General features: G+C 51.1%; 1 protein-coding gene across 1 annotated transcript in view; it reads left to right on the plus strand.

Moving 5' to 3' along the window:
* Positions 1 to 18,307, plus strand: part of CABIN1 (calcineurin binding protein 1) — a 156,333-nt gene that overhangs the window by 16,621 nt on the left and 121,405 nt on the right. Inside the window, exons 2-9 of the mRNA XM_081802514.1 lie at positions 2,600 to 2,676; positions 3,416 to 3,508; positions 4,646 to 4,759; positions 7,824 to 7,958; positions 9,048 to 9,228; positions 12,652 to 12,781; positions 14,213 to 14,362; positions 17,099 to 17,385. Of these exons, the coding sequence (XP_081658640.1) occupies positions 2,674 to 2,676; positions 3,416 to 3,508; positions 4,646 to 4,759; positions 7,824 to 7,958; positions 9,048 to 9,228; positions 12,652 to 12,781; positions 14,213 to 14,362; positions 17,099 to 17,385 (1,093 nt within the window). The 5' untranslated portion in view covers positions 2,600 to 2,673. The remainder of the gene's footprint in view (positions 1 to 2,599; positions 2,677 to 3,415; positions 3,509 to 4,645; positions 4,760 to 7,823; positions 7,959 to 9,047; positions 9,229 to 12,651; positions 12,782 to 14,212; positions 14,363 to 17,098; positions 17,386 to 18,307) is intronic.

The following is an 18,307-nucleotide window of genomic DNA, read 5'->3' on the forward strand; positions in this document are numbered from 1 at the left end:
TTTTTTTTTTTAAAGATTTTATTTATTTATTTGAGACAGAGAGAATGAGAGACAGAGAGCATGAGAGGGAGGAGGGTCAGAGGGAGAAGCAGACTCCCTGCCGAGCAGGGAGCCCGATGTGGGACTTGATCCCGGGACTCCAGGATCATGACCTGAGCCGAAGGCAGTCGCTTAACCAACTGAGCCACCCAGGCGCCCTAGCATTATACTCTCTAGTTCTATCCATGTCATTGTAAATGGCAAGATTTCATTTTTTTGATGGCTGAGTAGTATTCCATTGTGTATATATATACCACATCTTTATCCATACCACATCTTCTTTATCCATTCATCTGTTGATATGTGTATTTTTTTTTTTTTTTTTAAGATTTTATTTATTTATTTTTTAGAGAGCGAGCGAGAGAGAAACAGCATGAGAGGGGAGAGGGTCAGAGGGAGAAGCAGGCTCCCCGCTGAGCCGGGAGCCTGATGTGGGACTCGATCCCAGGACCCTGGGATCATGACCTGAGCCGAAGGCAGACGCTTAACCATCTGAGCCACCCAGGCGCCCGATATGTGTATTTTTTAAATGATAGTCTAGATGCAGAGTTTTAATCGTACAGTTTCTACTTTTCTCTCTCTTTTTTTTTCTGTATTGTATGGTGGTCACAGTGTTCATCATGGCATAACTTATGGTGTAGCAGCAGCTTCCAGACTGGGCAGCAACATTCTTTTTTCCTAGATGTAGAACCCAGGAGATAAAATAGCTATTAGCCTAGGGGAGGTTTGAGTCTTCCTTGTCTGTGAAAAGACGGTACTTCCTTTCTTTCAGGAACCCTTGGAGAACTCAGAGCCCGTGCTAGAAGCCATGCTAGAAATCATTGCTGCAGTGCCGTTGGAAACAGTAGCAGTCAATTCATATTACCTGGAGGAGCATGCCTTCAGTCTGTCTGCCCAGGCTCACTCCCACTGCCTGCTGGGCCCTTCCAGGGCCTTCTGCCAGCCTCTCAGATGGGACTTTTTCTGACTATTGCTGCCATATCTGCCTTGATGGAGGTGCCCCCTCCCTGCTCTGGCCCTTCAGGCCAGAACCCTTGGTGTTCTCCAGAACCCCTCTGCTCCCTCCACCCTCCAGGTGCCGAGTCCTATGAGTCTGTCCCCTGGAGTGTGTCCCTTCTGTCCACTGGCCCATCCAGGTTCCTGGCATCTCTTTGTTTAACACAGCATGTAATTCACATACCTTATAGTTCACCTGTGTGGGGTGTATAAGTCAGTGGTTTTCAGTGTATTCACAGAGTTGTGGAACTATCACCACAACCAATTTTAGAACATTTTCATCACCCTAGAAAGAAACCCTAGTCATTCCCCATTTGTCCCTCTCCTGCAGCCCACTATCTACTTTCTGTTTAGATAGATTTGCCTATTCTGGACATTGCATATAAATGGAATCAGACAATACGTGGCCTTTTGTGACTGGCTTCTTTCATTTAGCATCAAGGTTCATCCATGTTGTAGCATGTTTCAGTACTTTAGTCCATTTTATGACTGAAGAATAATTGTTTTTTTAAATATCAGTACATACAAGGATTTTTACCTAAGACATAAAAATAAAACAGCTTTTCAAAACTGACAAGAAGTTTTAGCATTGAACAATTTCTAAAGAACCAGGAAGGTTCTTCACCTAGAAGTTTTCACCTTGAAGCTGTTATGAATAATGCTCTATGAACATTCTTGAACCAGGTTTGGTGTGGACATATGTTTTCATTACTCTCGGGTAGATACCTAGGAGTGGGACTTCTGGGTCTTACGGTAACTCCGTGTTTAACATTTTGAGCAACTACCAGACCAGTTTCCACAGCGGCCTCACACTTTGCCTTCCTATCAGTAACGTACGAAGTTCTAATTTTTCTGTATCCTCACCAATCCTGTCTTTTTTTTGCAGACTTTAAACTGGTCTGTCTACCTATAATACTTTTTCCTTTATATTTCTAAAATTTTGTTTTCCCAACAACTCTCGGTGGCTCCCCTGTTGCCTACAGGATGATGTTCCCTGTTCCCTGGCCCGGCACTCTGCCATCCCCCACGCCCGTCTCTGCTCTAAGGTCTGGCCACGGGCTGTGTTGGCTTCTGCGTGTGTCCACATTTCCCCATCACACCACACACCCCCTACCTCTTTGTTTCACCACTCCCTACTGCAGTGCTGTCTATTTCCCAGGGCTTACCACAAGGGCTGCCTCCCTCACTGTCCTGGATCCTTTCAAGTGAATTGTTTTCCACCTATAGATGTTGCCTGGGTTTCTCTTTGTTCCATTCAGTTTTTGAAAAAAATAACTGTTAATAGGTCTCTTTCCTCTGCTGAGCAGTGAGCCCTGGGGGCAGGAGTTGGTCTCACTCTTCTGTCTCCCCGGTGCCTGGTGTCTGCCTGGCTAGGGCAGAAGCTCTGGCCATAGGACCTGGGTGACAGGTCACACAGCCGTCCTCAGGCAGTTGCTCACCGGCCTGTGTGCTTAGAGCTGGCTAGGCCCCTGGATTTGGGGACTGCTTTGTGATGGGCCCCTGGAACTGTGACGTTCCTGGCTTTTCCTGGACCCTTTTTCAGTCTCTCCTGTTTCCTGTCTAGGAGACTGTGGACCAGCACAGCCCCTGCCAGTGATGGGAAGTGGTGCTCAGTGGCAGCGCTGAAGCTCTCTGAGTATGGTAAGGACCGGTGCTTGCCTATTTTGCTGGTGTCAGTGTTCTTTTTTTTTTTTTTTTTTAAGATTTTATTTATTTATTTGATAGAAACACAGCGAGAGAGGGAACACAAGCAGGGGGAGTGGGAGAGGGAGAAGCAGGCTTCCCGCGGGGCAGGGAACCCGATGCAGGGCTGGAGCCCAGGACCCTGGGATCATGACCTGAGCCGAAGGCAGATGCTTAACGATGAGCCACCCAAGTGCCCCTGGTGTCAGTTGTTCTTTAGTCACTTCACTCCTGGGGGTGAGGGGCCTTTTCCTGGGTGACACTAAGTATGGGACAGCCTTCCTCCTGGGAGAGCTGTTGGTGCAGTTGAGGGTAGAGATGTTCGGCCTTCTGTTGGAGTGGTTTGCCGGGCCTCGTCACAGTTGCGAGAAAGGTACAAAGTTAACATGTTTTGTTGGTGTCTGTTATTCAATGTCTAGGTCTTCTGTTGTGTCTGGCATTGCGGAGGTGTTCCTTTTGCAGTGGACAGCACCCAGGACATGCTCCCCAAGTAGCTTGTTGTGGTCCCCCTGGACATGTTCTGGTCTTTGTTTTTCTCCTCGATGATCCTTTATTGTTCATTACATTCTGAGAAGGCCATAGCTGTTCGAGTTACAAGATTATGTGCTGGAGCAGAGTTGTATTCATTGTAGGTTGTTAAAGAGACAAGTGACATCTCAAAAGCAACTTTTTTCTTCCCTCAAATCCCTGTTTTTAGATTCGAATTGCAGCCTTAAATGCCAGCTCTACAGTTGAGGATGATCATGAAGGAAGCTTTAAAAGTCACAAAACGCAGACCAAGGAGGCCCAGGTATGTAATCCATGGTCTTCCTTCGCAGGTAGACCTTGCTTTTCATTTCTGTAGATGGTACCTCATTTTAAATGCATTCACAAGACTTAATGGGATTTTAGCTCTCCCTCCCATGTTACACCTTCACTTGGGGGTGATCACACCGAAGAGAAATTCTGTATTCTGTGAGCACTGTTTGGGCCGGTTCAGCCCCTGGGCCCACTTGTCCAGCGGGGCCTCACTTTCTGTGCAGCCCATTCTTTGTGCTCACTTCAGGAGTTGGCACACCCAAGGGATGGTAGCGTGTTAATGGTAGGCAGTGCTTTGAGGTTTCCTGGTGCATTGCTCTCATGTGCCAGTGTGAGGGGGCCCTTGATGGGAGCTGTCTTGAGGGGGTCTCACTGAGGGTCGGTGAGGGGCCAGGTTCAACTTCAGCTCTCTAGATTCTCGGTCTTTCCTCTCTTCCATGAGGCCTGGTATCACTTCCACTTCAGCCTGGCTCTCTTCTTCCCTCCACCCATCTCTCCACCCATCTCTGTACCCGTGTCCTGCCGTAGTATCGCAATGGTTTGCTTCTTTCTTGTCCCCATCTTTGTTTTCCCTGGAATAAACATGTGCCTCCCCTTTCACAGGAGAAACACAGGCAGTCTGGAGCCCTCTCAAAAGTCTACGAGTCAGCGGTCCCTGGTCCTCAAGGCATGTCACTGGGGCTCAGCCTGCCCAGTGCCTCTCCATCCTGGAGGAGGTTGTCACCCTCCCTGGGCAATGATCAGGCTAGGGCAGAGTGTCAGGTAGAAAGCAATGGAAACCATCCATATTGTCTAGGAATCTCTGGGTTATTCTGGCTGGTGCGGCCACTCTCCCAGCTTCACCCAGAAAAGGCCAGCTGAGTTCAAAACCTTGCCATTGCTCTGATCCTGTGTCCCTGGGCCAGTGTGTTTTTTGCTGTTGCTTAGACTCACGTGAGCCTATGTTGCTCGTGTCTCCTTGGGGGACTCTTGAGGGGTTCTTCTCCCAGTGATGAGCTCCTGGGAGGTTGGAGTGTTAGGACTGTTTCAATTACAGTTGTCAGTTAATATGGCCTTGACTGTAGCCTCCCCTTACACACTTTTGGCTTAAAAAAGGCAAACCTTTGTAATCTCCTGTCTTGGTTCACAGGAAGCAGAGGCTTTTGCCTTGTATCACAAAGCCCTGGATCTCCAGAAACATGACCGGTTTGAGGAGTCAGCCAAGGCCTACCATGAGCTCCTGGAGGCGCGCCTGCTGCGAGAGGTGAGGCACCACAGGCCAGGTGATGGACTTGCCCTCTGCCCTCCCCTTCTTGGCTGGGCGACCTTGGACATGTTACTTCCTCTCTCTGCCCCTCAGCTTTCCCACCTGTAGAGTGTCAGCCTCCTTGGGTTGCTGTGAGGGTTGAGTGAATCCAGTGAAGCATGTAGAGTGGTTCTCGGTATATAGTAAGAGCTCTGTGTCGGCTATTTTGTTACATTCTCTTTACAACTACTCTGCCGAGAAGGTGGGGGCCACTGTCCCTATTTTACCATTGTGATAGCTCAGAGCCACCCAACTAGTGAAGCATTAGAACCAGGATAGGAACCCATGGTTTCCTGATACTTAATGATCCTCATTGTTGGCAATGCATCTTGGCAAATGCCATTGAGGTGATAGCCCATGAACTCAGGAAGCCTGTGTAGGTGCTCAGAGAAAAGGCTGGAAGAGCAACACAGAGCCCATGGAGGGCATAGGGTAGGGGTATGGCAGAGAGGGGCAGGCAGGGCAGGACCCAGTGATCCAGCGTGGGGGCCATGCTAGTGGCAAGTGAGTTCAACCTGAGTTGGCTGGGTCCTGGAGATGTTGCCTGGAGGTTTGAGAATGAGTCTCAACTTGAAATTGATTTAGGAAGAATTATGTTTGATTAGGAGGAAAGGCTTTTGTTTTTAAGTACCCACACACACAGACATGCAATAAGGAAGCAGACAGACTCCATCCATGGGCATTTTCTGGAATGCGGTCCTTCAGTTGAGCAGTCTCCTACACCTCTAGGAAGGCAGACACTTATGTCTGAAGCCCCCACCCCTGGACAGTTTTTACCACGGATGAGACAGAATGCTAACTGAGTTCTCCTTGTCGGTTACAGGAGTCCATCCCTTCCCTCACTCGTGGATGTCAGGATTCTCTGGTGCTGGTGATAGTGTCTTGGAATTAGGACTGTGGGAATTGTGACCCGCCCCTCCCCCATTAGTAGGAAGTGAGTGAGGGCCCAGAGACGAAAAAGACTTTATTCCACTTTACTGAGCTCCAGCCATAGGCCAGGGGCTGGGTGTGTTTCAGGAGGAGGGGGTGTTCCCTCACACCATGGTGGAGCGGGCCTCAGAGGTGTGAGTGGGTGAGCAGAGCAAAGTTGGAAGGATGCTGGTCGGCTTTGTAGTCGTAGGTGTGTCCACCTCTCTCTCTGTCACTCTCAGCCTTGAAAGACTGCTGTGGCACTCTCCCCCTTGGCTTGTACAGGTAAAACATGGTCATCGTAAACAGTTGAAAAGTACAGAAAATGTACAGAAAAGTTTATTTTCACATTCATCTGCACTGGTATACTTACTATTAAACTAAATTGTGTAGTTCTAGTCTCACAAACACTTGGCATAAACAGGCCCTGGAACACAGCTGACTCCTAAGAAGTGGATAGCTTCATTGGGGAGGCTTGTTGGGGTGAGCCCTTCATCTTCCATGGGCGTCAGCGTGTCTGTCTCAGAGGGTGGAGAACGGTGCTGAAACCAGCTGGTGGGGTGGGGGTTAGTTATGAGAGCTTCTGCTGTCATGTGCGGAGGCACGCTGACTAGTCTCCGAGGTAGACTCACGCAGCCTCTATTGAAGGGATCACACCAGATTTTGAACAGTTCTGTACTTGGAGTGGCGAAGGTACCTGGTGTCCAGCTGTGGTCAGCCTGTTGTTGGGGATCTTTCAGCAGTATAAGCCAGATGACAGGAATGAGGAATAAGGAATAAGGAATAAGGAATGAGGTTTGATTTGAGCTTTTTAGTCTTCTTGTTGGGATTCCGTAAGAGTGCTAGGGTAGATTTCTTGGATTAGTCAAGGGGTGCTTCCTAAAGGTTGCATGTCCTCAGGTCTTATCTGTTCTTTTTTTTTTTTTTTTAAGATTTTATTTATTTATTTGACAGAGAGAGACACAGCGAGAGAGGGAACACAAGCCGGGGAGTGGGAGAGGGAGAAGCAGGCTTCCCGATGCGGGGCTCGATCCCAGGACCCTGGGATCATGACCTGAGCCGAAGACAGACGCTTAACAACTGAGCCACCCAGGCGCCCCAGGTCTTATCTGTTCTGATCATGAAGAAGAATGTCATGTGAATGTGACCTGTCCCAGGACAAGGCTGAGATACGGACCCGCCCCTGGAAAGAATTTCTTTGTGCCGCCGAGTTTTTCTGTTAGAAAATGTTTTACTTTGTCCCATGGTTAGAGCAGTAGTTTTTCTCATTGGTGGTGTCTTAGAAGTGGTAGGGTTTTCTGAGAGTTTTCATAAAAGCTGTAGTGAAATAACTTTTTATATGAAGCATGTTATTTATTTATTTGACAGAGAGAGAGACAGTGAGAGAGGGAACACAAACAGGGGGAGTGGGAGAAGGAGAAGCAGGCTCCCTGCTGAGCAGGGATCCTGATGCGGGGCTCGATCCCAGGACCCTGGGATCATGACCTGAGCTGAAGGCAGACACTTAACGCCTGAGCCACCCAGGCGCCCCTGGCTCACACTTTTGATATTTAGGGTAGGATTTACTGTCCTTGTAATACAGATGTCGTCAGGGCACTAACTTCTTAAAGTAACTTGTCCACAGTTACGTGATGAGTTACAGAGTTGGGAGCTCAGCCTCCTGATTCCTAATCTGATGCTCTTCTTGCTGTGGGATGTGTAGGGATGTGTAAGTTGGCTGCCTGGCCACCTCCAGACCCTGCCGCTGCCCCCAGGTGGCCTCCTCCTGTCCTGTCCTCCCTCTTAAGGCCTGCTGCCGGGGAGCTGCAGGCTCCAGGCTTGACCTTTCAGGCATGGCCGTAGTGATGGGGAGGGTTCCCTCTGTCTCTTTTGGTGCCGAGACTATCTGCAAACTGCCTCGTGGTGATCTAGCTTTCCTTCTCTGTCTGCTCGGAGCTGGAGGCGTCCCCCAAGAACATCTAGTGTAGAGCTTTCATTTTCCAATGGAGGGTGGCACTGGACTGGGCCAAGGGCCTCCGCAGCAGAGGCCAGCTGGGAAGCCAGGTGTCCTGCTGACTGCCTGCTGAGGCTTCAGGGCCTAGGTGTCACTCTTGACCTCTGTTTTTGTTCACAGGCAGTTTCGTCTGGTGATGAGAAAGAAGGGTTGAAGCACCCTGGGCTGATGCTGAAATATTCCACATATAAGAACTTGGCCCAGCTGGCAGCCCAGCGAGAGGACCTGGAGACCGCGATGGAATTCTACTTGGAGGTGTGGTTTTGGCAATGTTTATTAGCCTCTTGGGGTTTTTGAAAGCTCTTGGTGGAAGGGGTGAGGTTGTGGTCTTCTTGGCTAAGAAGAATCTGTAGTGGTGCATCACCAAGCTGTGGTCCCTGAGACCCTTATCAGCTGACAGCAGTGCGTTCAGAGAGAGCAGGGGCCTGCATGTGCGTTGGTCTTCTGCCACTCAGGGCACGTGTGGCCGCAGCTAGTTGCTGACTCTCTCTGGGTCTCCAGGTCTACACCAGTATAGTGGGCATGGTAAGAAAGAGGGTGGTTGTGAAAACCGAATGAATTGGTACTAAGAACACAGCCTGACCTCTGGCACCCTGTACCTGCTCATAACAATATTGCCATGATCTCTATGTTACCATCACTGTCTCTGTGGGCACCTCTGTGGTGCCAGACACCACGCGGACTCCTTTCCACACATGCGCTAACCGTACGTCATCTTGCAGGGAAGGTGTCTTTATCTTCATTTTCATGGTGGGGGGACTGAGGCTCGGGATCATGCTGCCAGTCAGTATAGGAGCAGGGATGTGAACTGAGGTCTGTCTCCAGAGCCCATAATCTTCCTAGAATCCCATAATTTAAAATTAAATAAATTTTTTTTTAAAAGATTTTATTTATTTGACAGAGAGAGACACAGCGAGAGCAGGAACACAAGCAGGGGAAGTGGGAGAGGGAGAAGCAGGCTTCCCGCGGAGCAGAGAGCCCGATGCGGGGCTCGATCCCAGGACACTGGGATCATGACCTGAGCCGAAGGCAGACGCTTAACGACTGAGCCACCCAGGCGCCCCTAAATAAAAATTTTGAATCCCACAAAAATACCCTACAAATCCCATTTGCTTTTAATGGTATTTTCACTTCCTTTATCAAATATGTAAGGAGTACAGATGTTTAGAGTGACAAACTATGTCAAGATGTTCTGAATTCGATAAATTGGTTCATGTAACTTGTGTTTGCCATTTTTCTGGGTGGTTTGGGTGGCTAGGTTGGTGCTCTGCCCCTCCCATCACCATGGGCACCCGCTCAGCAAGAGAGCCGACTGAACGTGTGCGCTCTCTGTGCTGCTTCCAGGCAGTCATGCTGGACTCCACCGATGTCAACCTCTGGTATAAAATTGGACATGTGGCCCTGAGGCTTATCCGGGTCCCCCTGGCTCGCCATGCTTTTGAGGAAGGGCTGCGGTGCAATCCTGACCACTGGCCCTGCTTGGACAACCTCATCACTGTCCTGTACACCCTCAGCGATTACACAAGTGAGTCAGGCTTTGATGGCTTTCTCCCATGCGCTCGTGTTTTGCGGACAGAGGAGGGAGGGCAGCTTGGGTAAGTTGGAGGCCAGGTTAGCACTGAAGTGCTTTCTGCCTGTCAGGAAGGGAGATGGCTTTGCATTCCTGCTTTATCGCATGTGTCTTTCTCACTCAGTTGAGCTTTCTTGAGTGCATTGTGGTGATAGGTAGCATGCTCTCTGAGTGGTTTTCCCTTCGCTTATTTCATTTCATCCCTGCATTGTGCCATCCTGCGCCAGAACCTGTTTCTATAACTTGCTGACAGATGGCCTAGCAGTTGCAGCTTGACTCCTTCTGGTGCTGGGGACCTCACTACCTCTTAGGGTCCATTCCTTTGTAAAGCAGCAGGGCTACTAGAATGGTCTCTGCCAGATGGAGCCCCAGTCTGCCCTCCAGTTGCTCAAGCTCCTTGGCTCCAGCCTTTCTGTCTGCTCTGCAGAGAATTCCTTTGTCCCTTGCATGGGCTGGTCCTGAAGCAGGCACTGATTAGGTGTTCTAGGAGTCAGCCTCCTCTGGGTGTCCTCTGAGGCCAGAGAGGAAGGAGGCTCTCCAGGAGTGCTCGGAGCAGGACTGAGGACAGTGGGAGCCCAGGGCTCTGTCCACTATGTATGCTGCAGGTTGGTCCAGTGTGTGAAGGTGCACTGTACCTGGCTGGGCCCAGTTACTCTTTTTAGGACAGACATGCCCATGAGCACTTGCTATCATTTTAAAGGTTTAGGCCTGGAAGACTGACTGGCAGAGGCTTTTTCCTTCCCTTCCCTTTTTTAAAGACAAATAGTGTGGAGTGTTTAGAGAGGCACTAGGCCCTGCTCACACTTCCCCACCTCTGGTTCTCCACAACTACTTTTTAATTGAGGGAGCACACACACACACAGTAGAGTGCACAATATGTATATGTGAAACATGTCCAAGATGCAGAACATTTCTAGAGCCCCAGAAGGCAGGCTGCTTTTGCTCCCGTTCCAATCATTCCCACCCAGGAGGTGATCTTGATTTCTCCCTTTTGTCACCAGAGAGGAGCTCTGCTTGTTGTCGAGGCTCCTCTAGGTGGCATCAGGTGGCAGCGTGTACTCTTCTCACCTGGCTCCCTGGGCTGTGGTCTTCCCATCTGTGAGGGCACCCGGGCCATCACTCGGGCCTCTTTATTGCCATGTTGTCTGTTATGCGTGTCTGCACAATTGGACCATTCTGTGCTTGCACATCGGGTCGTTTGCAGAGTCGAGTCCGTGCCTAACACTGCTGTGAATGCTCCGTGTGTGTCCTTCAGCGGACACGGCACTTGTTCTGCTTGCCCCAGTTTTCACGCCCACCAGCACAATGTGATAGCGCTTGTGAGGTGCCCTTTGGACTCTCACAGCTCCTTCTTCGAGAGGTGTTTAGGCTCCTCTTGGAAGCTTTTCTGGCAGCTTGGGGGCCACCTGAAGTGGACAGTCTTGTGTTCTGCCTTTCTTTCCCCAGCCACTGGGTTTAGTTCTTTGTACCCCTCTCTCGTGGTAGGAGAAGTTGTACTTGGTAAACTTAAGTCCTTGGGGGCAAACAGGCCTGGGGGGCTGAATGGCTGCTCTGTCTGGGGGAGCCCCGCCCTGAAAGACCTGACACCATTTATTGATTTCAGTGTGTGTGTGTGTGTGTGTGTGTAACTATAGACCCCACGCCCAGTGTGGAGCCCAAACCAAGGCTTGAACTCACGACACAGATCAAGACCTGAGCCAAAAAGTCAAGACTCAAGACACTTAACTGACTGAGCCACCCAGGCGTCCCAGACCTGACACTCATTTAAACCCCAAAGTAAAAGCAGCATGTTAAATCGACTCCCAGTGGCTTTTATTCACTTGCGATGAGTAGGCAGTGGTGCTTGGGGTTGATGCCTGCTGACCACCTCTTGTTCCTCTGGAGCTTCCCAGGCCCTGCGTCTGTGGGAGCGCCACTGTAGTACAGCTAGTGCGGTGAGCTCTACCGCCGCCGAAACGCCTGCTGGGAGCCGGCATCTCCAGGTGCTCCGGGCCTCCCTGGGTTTCTCTCTGGGCGTCTCTGATGGCCACTGTCATGTCCCGCTGTGGTCCCAGAGAAACCGTGTTCTTGTTTGTGTGGGGCAGGAGCCTCTGGGTCGTCTGTGCAGCTGTTCGGTCAGCAGCTTGCTGGGCTCTGCCGGGACCACCCAGACCCTCCCTGTGCATAGGTTGCACAGCCTTCATGTGCCTTGCGGGGGACAGCGTCGTACTGTGGAGCTTTGTGATGGGTTTCTGCTCTCTCCTTCTATGGCACTCTAGGAGGACACTACTTCCTTCTGTCTCTCAAAGCTTCCATGCCCACATCTCTGCTTCTGCTCTCCCTTTCCTTCCTCCTCACCCCTGGCTCCTTCTTTGTCTGGTTATTCTTGACAGCAGTGGCTTGCAATCCATCTACACTCAGACTCTGAAGCTGCGCAGGGCATGGTAGTGGTCCCAGTGCCCAGTCGGAGCAGAGCTGGTACTTGGCTGCACTGTATTGGTTTTCCCTGTGTATTCACAGGTGAGGCCTGGTGGCACCGGGCCTGCTGGAGACTTATTTATGGCAGTTACGTCTGTCAGGGGCTATTCCCACTTATAAATACCAAAGACTTTCCTAGTTCACATCGCAGCTCTGCTTCGTGACTCCTTGCCATCCCGGTTTTTCTCTTGTGTTGCTTTGCCTGTGACTGTCTCCACTCCTGGAGGAGCTAGAGAAGGATAGGCTTTCCAGATCATTGATTTGAGAAGGCTTGTTGACATGAATGATGTACATGCCTTTAATTGCAGGCAATAACTTTTTTGGTAAGAACAGTTAAAAAAAAAAAAAAGAGAAGGAGGAAAATTGGAAAATGCAGATAAGCAAAAGGAGCAGAAACCAGTTTTATGTGTACAAATGGAGTCACACCATGTGGCTGGTTTGTTTCCTGCCTTTTTCCCAGGCTGTCTTGTGGCCTTCCTTCTGGTCAGCGAAGACACCCCTCAACCATTGGTACAGCAGCTCCTCAGCAACCCAGTGTGTGGATTGGGGACACTTTCCTTAACCAGGCGCCCCTAGTGGTGCTGAGTGCTTTCCTGATTTTTTGAAGGCTCTTTTCCAATTAGCCAATAGCCAATCACTGTGGGCCTGTAGGTTTTTGCAGCAATTCCTAGAAGTGGATTGTTGGGCTAAGGGTCTGTGTGTAATACCCGCGGCTCTCTGTTAAGGTCATCATACAGTCTGTCCTTGCCCATCAGCATTTGGCTTTGCCTCATCTGCTGTGAGTAGGGGTATTTTCAGCATCCCGTTATTGTTTGCCAACATTTCTTTGATTCCGGAGTAGGGACGTTTTCTTGGTGTTAACTGGCAAGGCCAGAGGTTGGGATGCACACTCAGATATCATATCATTTCTTTCCTTACCAGCATGTCTGTACTTCATCTGCAAAGCTTTGGAGAAGGACTGCCGGTACAGCAAAGGACTGGTTCTCAAGGAAAAGATCTTTGAAGAACAGCCTTGTCTCCGGAAGGACTCCCTCCGAATGTTCCTTAAATGGTGGGTTCTGCCTCTTCCTGTGCTGGTTCTGCACTCCCCTCTCCCCCAACAGTGTGTGGCTGGTGGATGGCAGGAGGCGTGTGCACCTCCTTCTCTCAGGTCCTGACTCCCTGGCAGTTGAGCCCCTGCACTTCATCCCCCACTGCACCCCCTCACCTGGCTTTGATCCTGCTTTACCTATTACTCGCCTGTGTGCCTAATCATGGCGGTGCCTCCTTAGCTCTCTGCTGCCCGCCTTTCCCACTGCCCTGCTGGCTCTTGGCATTCACCAGCTCTCCTCTGGGTGCTTGTGGTAGCCTGCTGTATACCTTATCTGCCCGCTACCCACCGTTTCCCTTTCCAGGGCTTTGCTCCCAGGTGCTTCCCAAGTTCACTGTCCTAGATATGACCTTGACACCCTGCCTTGCCTCCAGGACAAAGCTCATGCTCAGAGCATCACCCAGGAGGTCCTTTACAGTCTGACCCCCTTAGTTCTTCTCCTTGCCTCCTATTTCTCCCTGCCCCAGGAGAAGACTGCCCTAGGTCCCTGACAGATTCCAGGCCTGGCCCAGTTGTGCCCTATCCTGTCCCTGTGCCCTGGCTCCCTCATGCCTTCACCTGGAAGGCCAACTTCCCACCTCTCCACCTGTCATGCCATTGCTCCTTCTTCATGTTCCAGCTCCCAGGTCACCTCTGGGCAGCTTTCCAAACTCTGGCTGCCTCCCTCCCTCGACCCTCCCAATGAACCAGGGTCCTTGGCCCCTGCAACTCAGCTGGTGAGGGGTTAGTGGTTATTTATCTCTGTGTCTATCCCTCATAAGACTGTATTTCTTATTCATATCTGTCCTGATGGTACTAACCATCTTAAGAGAGAGAGATAAAAGGGAAAAGTAAATCTGTAAGCAAATGGCTTTGTGGTAGAGCCCTGCTGAGAGGCGTCAGGACAGCCGGGCAGGAGAGCCTGCAGGTATTGCCGGGCCTGCCTCAGGTGGACGTGTGTCTGTGTGAGGGCACCTGAGGCCTCACAGCCCCTGCCCTTTCTGTAGTTTGGCTATACCAGGGACTTTGGTGAGCTTCGGTAGTCTGATGACTTTTGGGCTGGGCAGGATGGGAAAGTTACATTCTTTTACAGTTCTCTGTAAATAATTGAGAACAAGGTTTTATTTTTCTGTGGCTTTTCGGACATTACTGTGATATTGTTAATACATATGAAAACCCTTTGCTCAATTTTGAATTGTAGAGGGAACAAAGGGTATTAGTCACTTGTATTGTATGTGGGTATTAAGAATGCTAATTACTGCCCTTAGAGGCCAGACTCAAGGGGTTATTTTATTTGTAGGAAGAATTAATACAGATTAAAGGGTATTAACTTAACTGCATCCCTGTCTGTAAAATTTCAGCCTCTGCTCTAGTTTGTAACATTGTAATTTCTCTCTGTCTTACACGCTTTAGTGACATGTCAATCCATGATGTGTCGGTGAGCGCAGCTGAGACGCAGGCCATTGTAGAGGAGGCCCTGGGGCTGCGGAAGAAGCGACAAGCACTGACCATGCGGGAGAAGGAGCCAGACCTGAAACTGGTGCAGCCCATCCCCTTCTTCACGTAGGTCATCCGGGTCTGTGGGGGTGCTGGGTCAGCTGGTGGGCCCTGCGCAGGAGGGAGAGGCCCCGAGGCCTACCCCTGCGCTGATGGTGTGAGTGGGGGTCGGGTGCATGCTAGACAGACACCTAGAGGCGTGCACGCACTTATTGGCCACCAAGAGGCAGGCCAGGCCTCTCCCAAGTACGCCCAGTTGAAGTCTCTCTTTGCTCTTGCCGTTCTTGATGACAGCCACCTGCCACATCCCTGCAAGCCCCCTCTCAGTCTGCCCTTCCCAGAGGGGAAAAGGAAAGTAACGTTTGCCGTACACTGGACCGGTGGGAACGGGGTTCAGAGCAGTCAGATGGTGAATGGAGAGTCTGGAGTTGATCCCAGGTGTGGTTTCCATGGCTCTTGAGCGCCTGCTGTCCCTCTGGGGCCACGCGGGATGCCCTGGAGAATGGGCCTCCTCATAGCCCTTGTGAGTCCAACAGTGTGTGAGAGGCCCCCCAGGGAAGGGAAAACGGGTATTGGCAGCCTCCCAGAGTTGGGGTCATTCAGCCCCTTAGTGAGATCTGGTGTGTAGTTTTTGTTTTTTAAAATTCTGACTTTGAATCTTGAATCTTTAAATTTAGCATGCCTTGACAGCAGTGTTCTCATACTCAGAGGTGTTGTCCCATAGTGGTCTGGGGCTCCCACCATGGATCAGACAGGCCTGGGGCCAGTCCTGGCACCCCTAAGTGGGTGACCCTGGGATGCTACTCGCCACTCCTAAAAGCAGGGAGAGCAACCATCTCTTACAGAGTTGTTGTGATAGTGAAATAGAACCGCTGGGGGCCAGCACAGAACCAGCGTTTCTGCACACACTCAAGAGGGGCTGGCATTTGATCCATGGTACAACTGCCTGTGTGTTTCCACATGTTGAGTGTCCCAGGAATGTCTCCCGCCCGGACCCTGACATGGTCAGGAAGTTGGGGCTACTCTCAGACTCTTGTTAGTTGCCCTTCCCGTTATTTGGTCAGCTGGGTCAGGAGCCCCATCCTGTCTGAGTGTGGGCTCCCTAGCTGGGACGTTGGGAGTTTGGGAAGAGCCCTGAGTGCCTCCCTTTACAGTGAAGGAGGGGAAGGCCTGAGAATGCTGGAGAGGGCTGGAGAGGGTCCTGGCAATAGGACTAGAGAAGCTGTGAACTGGTGTCACGGCCACCCTCATGCAGGGGGAAGGCCAGAGGGAAGCATGAAGGAGATGGGCTTGGCTGGAGTGAAGTCTGGGATTGGGTTACTAGAGGAAGAGCGCGGAGTCCCTCTCTGGGAGGGAAGGGGTCGGGCTTTTAAAATAACCACACTCTATCGTAGGGCTCGGCACACTTCTCCCGCAAATGACCAGGTGGTAAATGCTTTAGGCTTTGTGGGCCAGGTACCATCTCTGTTGTATATTCTCCTCAGGGTGTGTGTGTGTGTGTGTGTGTAACAACCCTTTAGCTGGCTCTTAGCTTGTGGGCTGTATAAAACAGGCTGTGGGCCACGGTTTGCCACCCCTTGGTCTAGTCAGTGCCTACTAGACAAGGCACGAGTAAATGAAATTGTGTACTTAAGGCATTAGACATAACCCAGCTGTGAGCAAATTCTTCCCGTGTGCATGTAGCCTTTACTGAAGACAGGGAAAGAACATGTAGGAGATCCCTTCCAGTCTCAGGAGCCTCCATTTGGTTAGATTCTGGATTTTAGAACACCTTCCGTTTTCATTCTTTCCTCAGCATTTACTGGATGCCAGCTTCATGCCAGGCACTGTGCCCTGTACTGCCGACTCAGCATGGTGGGCACGTCCCTCTCTGGGGATGATCTGAGGGGTAGTCAGTCACCCAGAAGAAAAGGCACATGCCCCAAGCTGATGAGCCCTTTGAGGAGAGGAGCACAGCGCCTTGGGGGGAGCTCGTAATGGGGTCGGCACTGCTTTGGGGGTCAGGGAAGGCTTAGGTACTGGAGCTAGAGTCTGACAGAGGAGTGATATTGACCAGGCAGAGAGGCTGGGATGGGGGTGAGGGCCTCGTTTTGGGGCAGAGAGAAGCTTGTGCAAAGGTCCTGTGGTATGCAGGGGTCTGATTTTGTTTGCAGAACTGAAAGAAAGCTATCATGGTGGGAGGGTCGGGGTGAGGGTGGGGTGTGAGATGAGGCTGGGTCAGTTGGCTAGGTCAGGCCATGCAGCACCATGAGGCTGAGGGTGTAGTTTTTAGCCTGAGAGCATGGGAAGACATTCAGAGATGGGTGGATGGATATATCATACCACACCATATCATACCACAGCACAACATATAACACAACATAAAATGGGAAACAAGAGACACTCTACAACATAACACACCGCACCACAATAAAACACACACGTGACACAACACATACCACGCGGCATACAACATAGCGTGCAGTAAAACACACAATGGACTTGGTGATGATTGAAAAATTCAGCTTTGTAGGGAAGGAGCTTTTGAAGTGTGTCAGTGGTTTTCATGCCCGCCTGGTGGAGTCTGAAGGTGCCTGGGCCAGGGTGAGGCTTGTGCTCCTGCTTGGTCTGTTCAACCTAAGTGGTGTTAGACTCAGGATTTTGTCCATACCCATGACAACAAAACCAGGAGCGCTCCTGCCTGCCCTCATGGAGATGGCAGCCGTGGGGCCGTTGCCGCTGCCTCTTCGCAGGCCAGCTGGCCCTGTGCTTGGAGCACCCAATGCTGGGTGCTGACCAGGTGCGGTGACCCTCTCTTTGCAGCTGGAAGTGCCTGGGAGAGAGTTTGCTGGCCATGTACAACCACCTCACCACCTGTGAGCCCTTGCGGCCCAGCCTTGGCAAGAGGATTGACCTGTCCGACTACCGGGACCCCAGCCAGCCTCTGGTGTCTTCTGTGGTGGTGGCCCCTGTCAGCGTGATCCAGCCAAGCCCCGTCCCCGCCAACCCGGCCGTGGCTGTGGCAGAATCTGTGCTCTCCTATGCCCCCGTGGCTGCGGCCAGCTTCCCGCTGCACAGTCCCAGCCTGCTGGAGACCGGCGTCCCTGCAGGTGAGGAGCCCTCCTGGGGTCAGCTCTGGGGGAGGCCTCCCCGGAGGGATGCGTCTTGCTGCAGCTTCTGGCCCAAGGTTTAAGTGGGGGCCCCCCAGCTCTGCAGGGGAGGCTGAGCCTACGCCCGGGGCTGCGGCTGGTCAGGGGCCGCTTCAGCAGTGAGGCCCCTGAGGGGAGTGGGTCAGAGCTCAGAACCACAGCTTCTTGGGACTGCTAAACTCCTGGCTGCGAAGTCCTGGCGGAAGGGTGGCCCTTTTCACTGGGAACGTGGGAGCTGGCGGGGCCCTCTGCTGGTCCTGCTGTGCTGTGCGCTGACGCTGAGTTGTTTGACCTTAAGAAAGCCGGCAAAGTGGACCACTATATGTGGTAGTATATTTTTTAGTGGTTTTATTGATTTTTACTATCAATCAAATTGTAAAAAATTTCAGACAGCAGTTCCCAAGCCTTTTCTTGATTTCTGTGTCCCTGAAAAAAAGGCTACCTGGCCGTTAAACGAGTTTCTGAATGAACATATACGTGGTTGTTCTAACTTTTTTGCTTGATCATATGTGACACTCCTCTGCTCTCTGTGTAATTCTCATGATTCTCTTGCTCACGTCCTGTCAGTGGGTGCTCAGAAGGTCCTGGGTGGTGGGCAGAGTCAGTGTCGCTGCCACTGGCTTGGTTGTGTCCCAAGTACACGCACCGAGGCCCCAGAGGCTCTCACGGCCAGCCGGTGGGGGGTTGGGGGGAGGGACTGCTGGAGCCCCTGGTGTTCTGTAACCGTGGAGAGTAATCTTCACATCTGGCTTATGGGTTCTGGGAATTTGAAGTGATTTGAGTTTGAAATTAACTTTACTCAGGACTCTTTTTTTTTTTAAAGATTTTATTTATTTATTTGAGAGAGAGAGAATGAGAGACAGAGAACATGAGAGGGAGGAGG

This window comes from Leptonychotes weddellii, chromosome 13 (genome assembly GCF_054177405.1).
Source record: "Leptonychotes weddellii isolate Sample4059 chromosome 13, ASM5417740v2, whole genome shotgun sequence".
Classification (NCBI taxonomy): domain Eukaryota; kingdom Metazoa; phylum Chordata; class Mammalia; order Carnivora; family Phocidae; genus Leptonychotes; species Leptonychotes weddellii.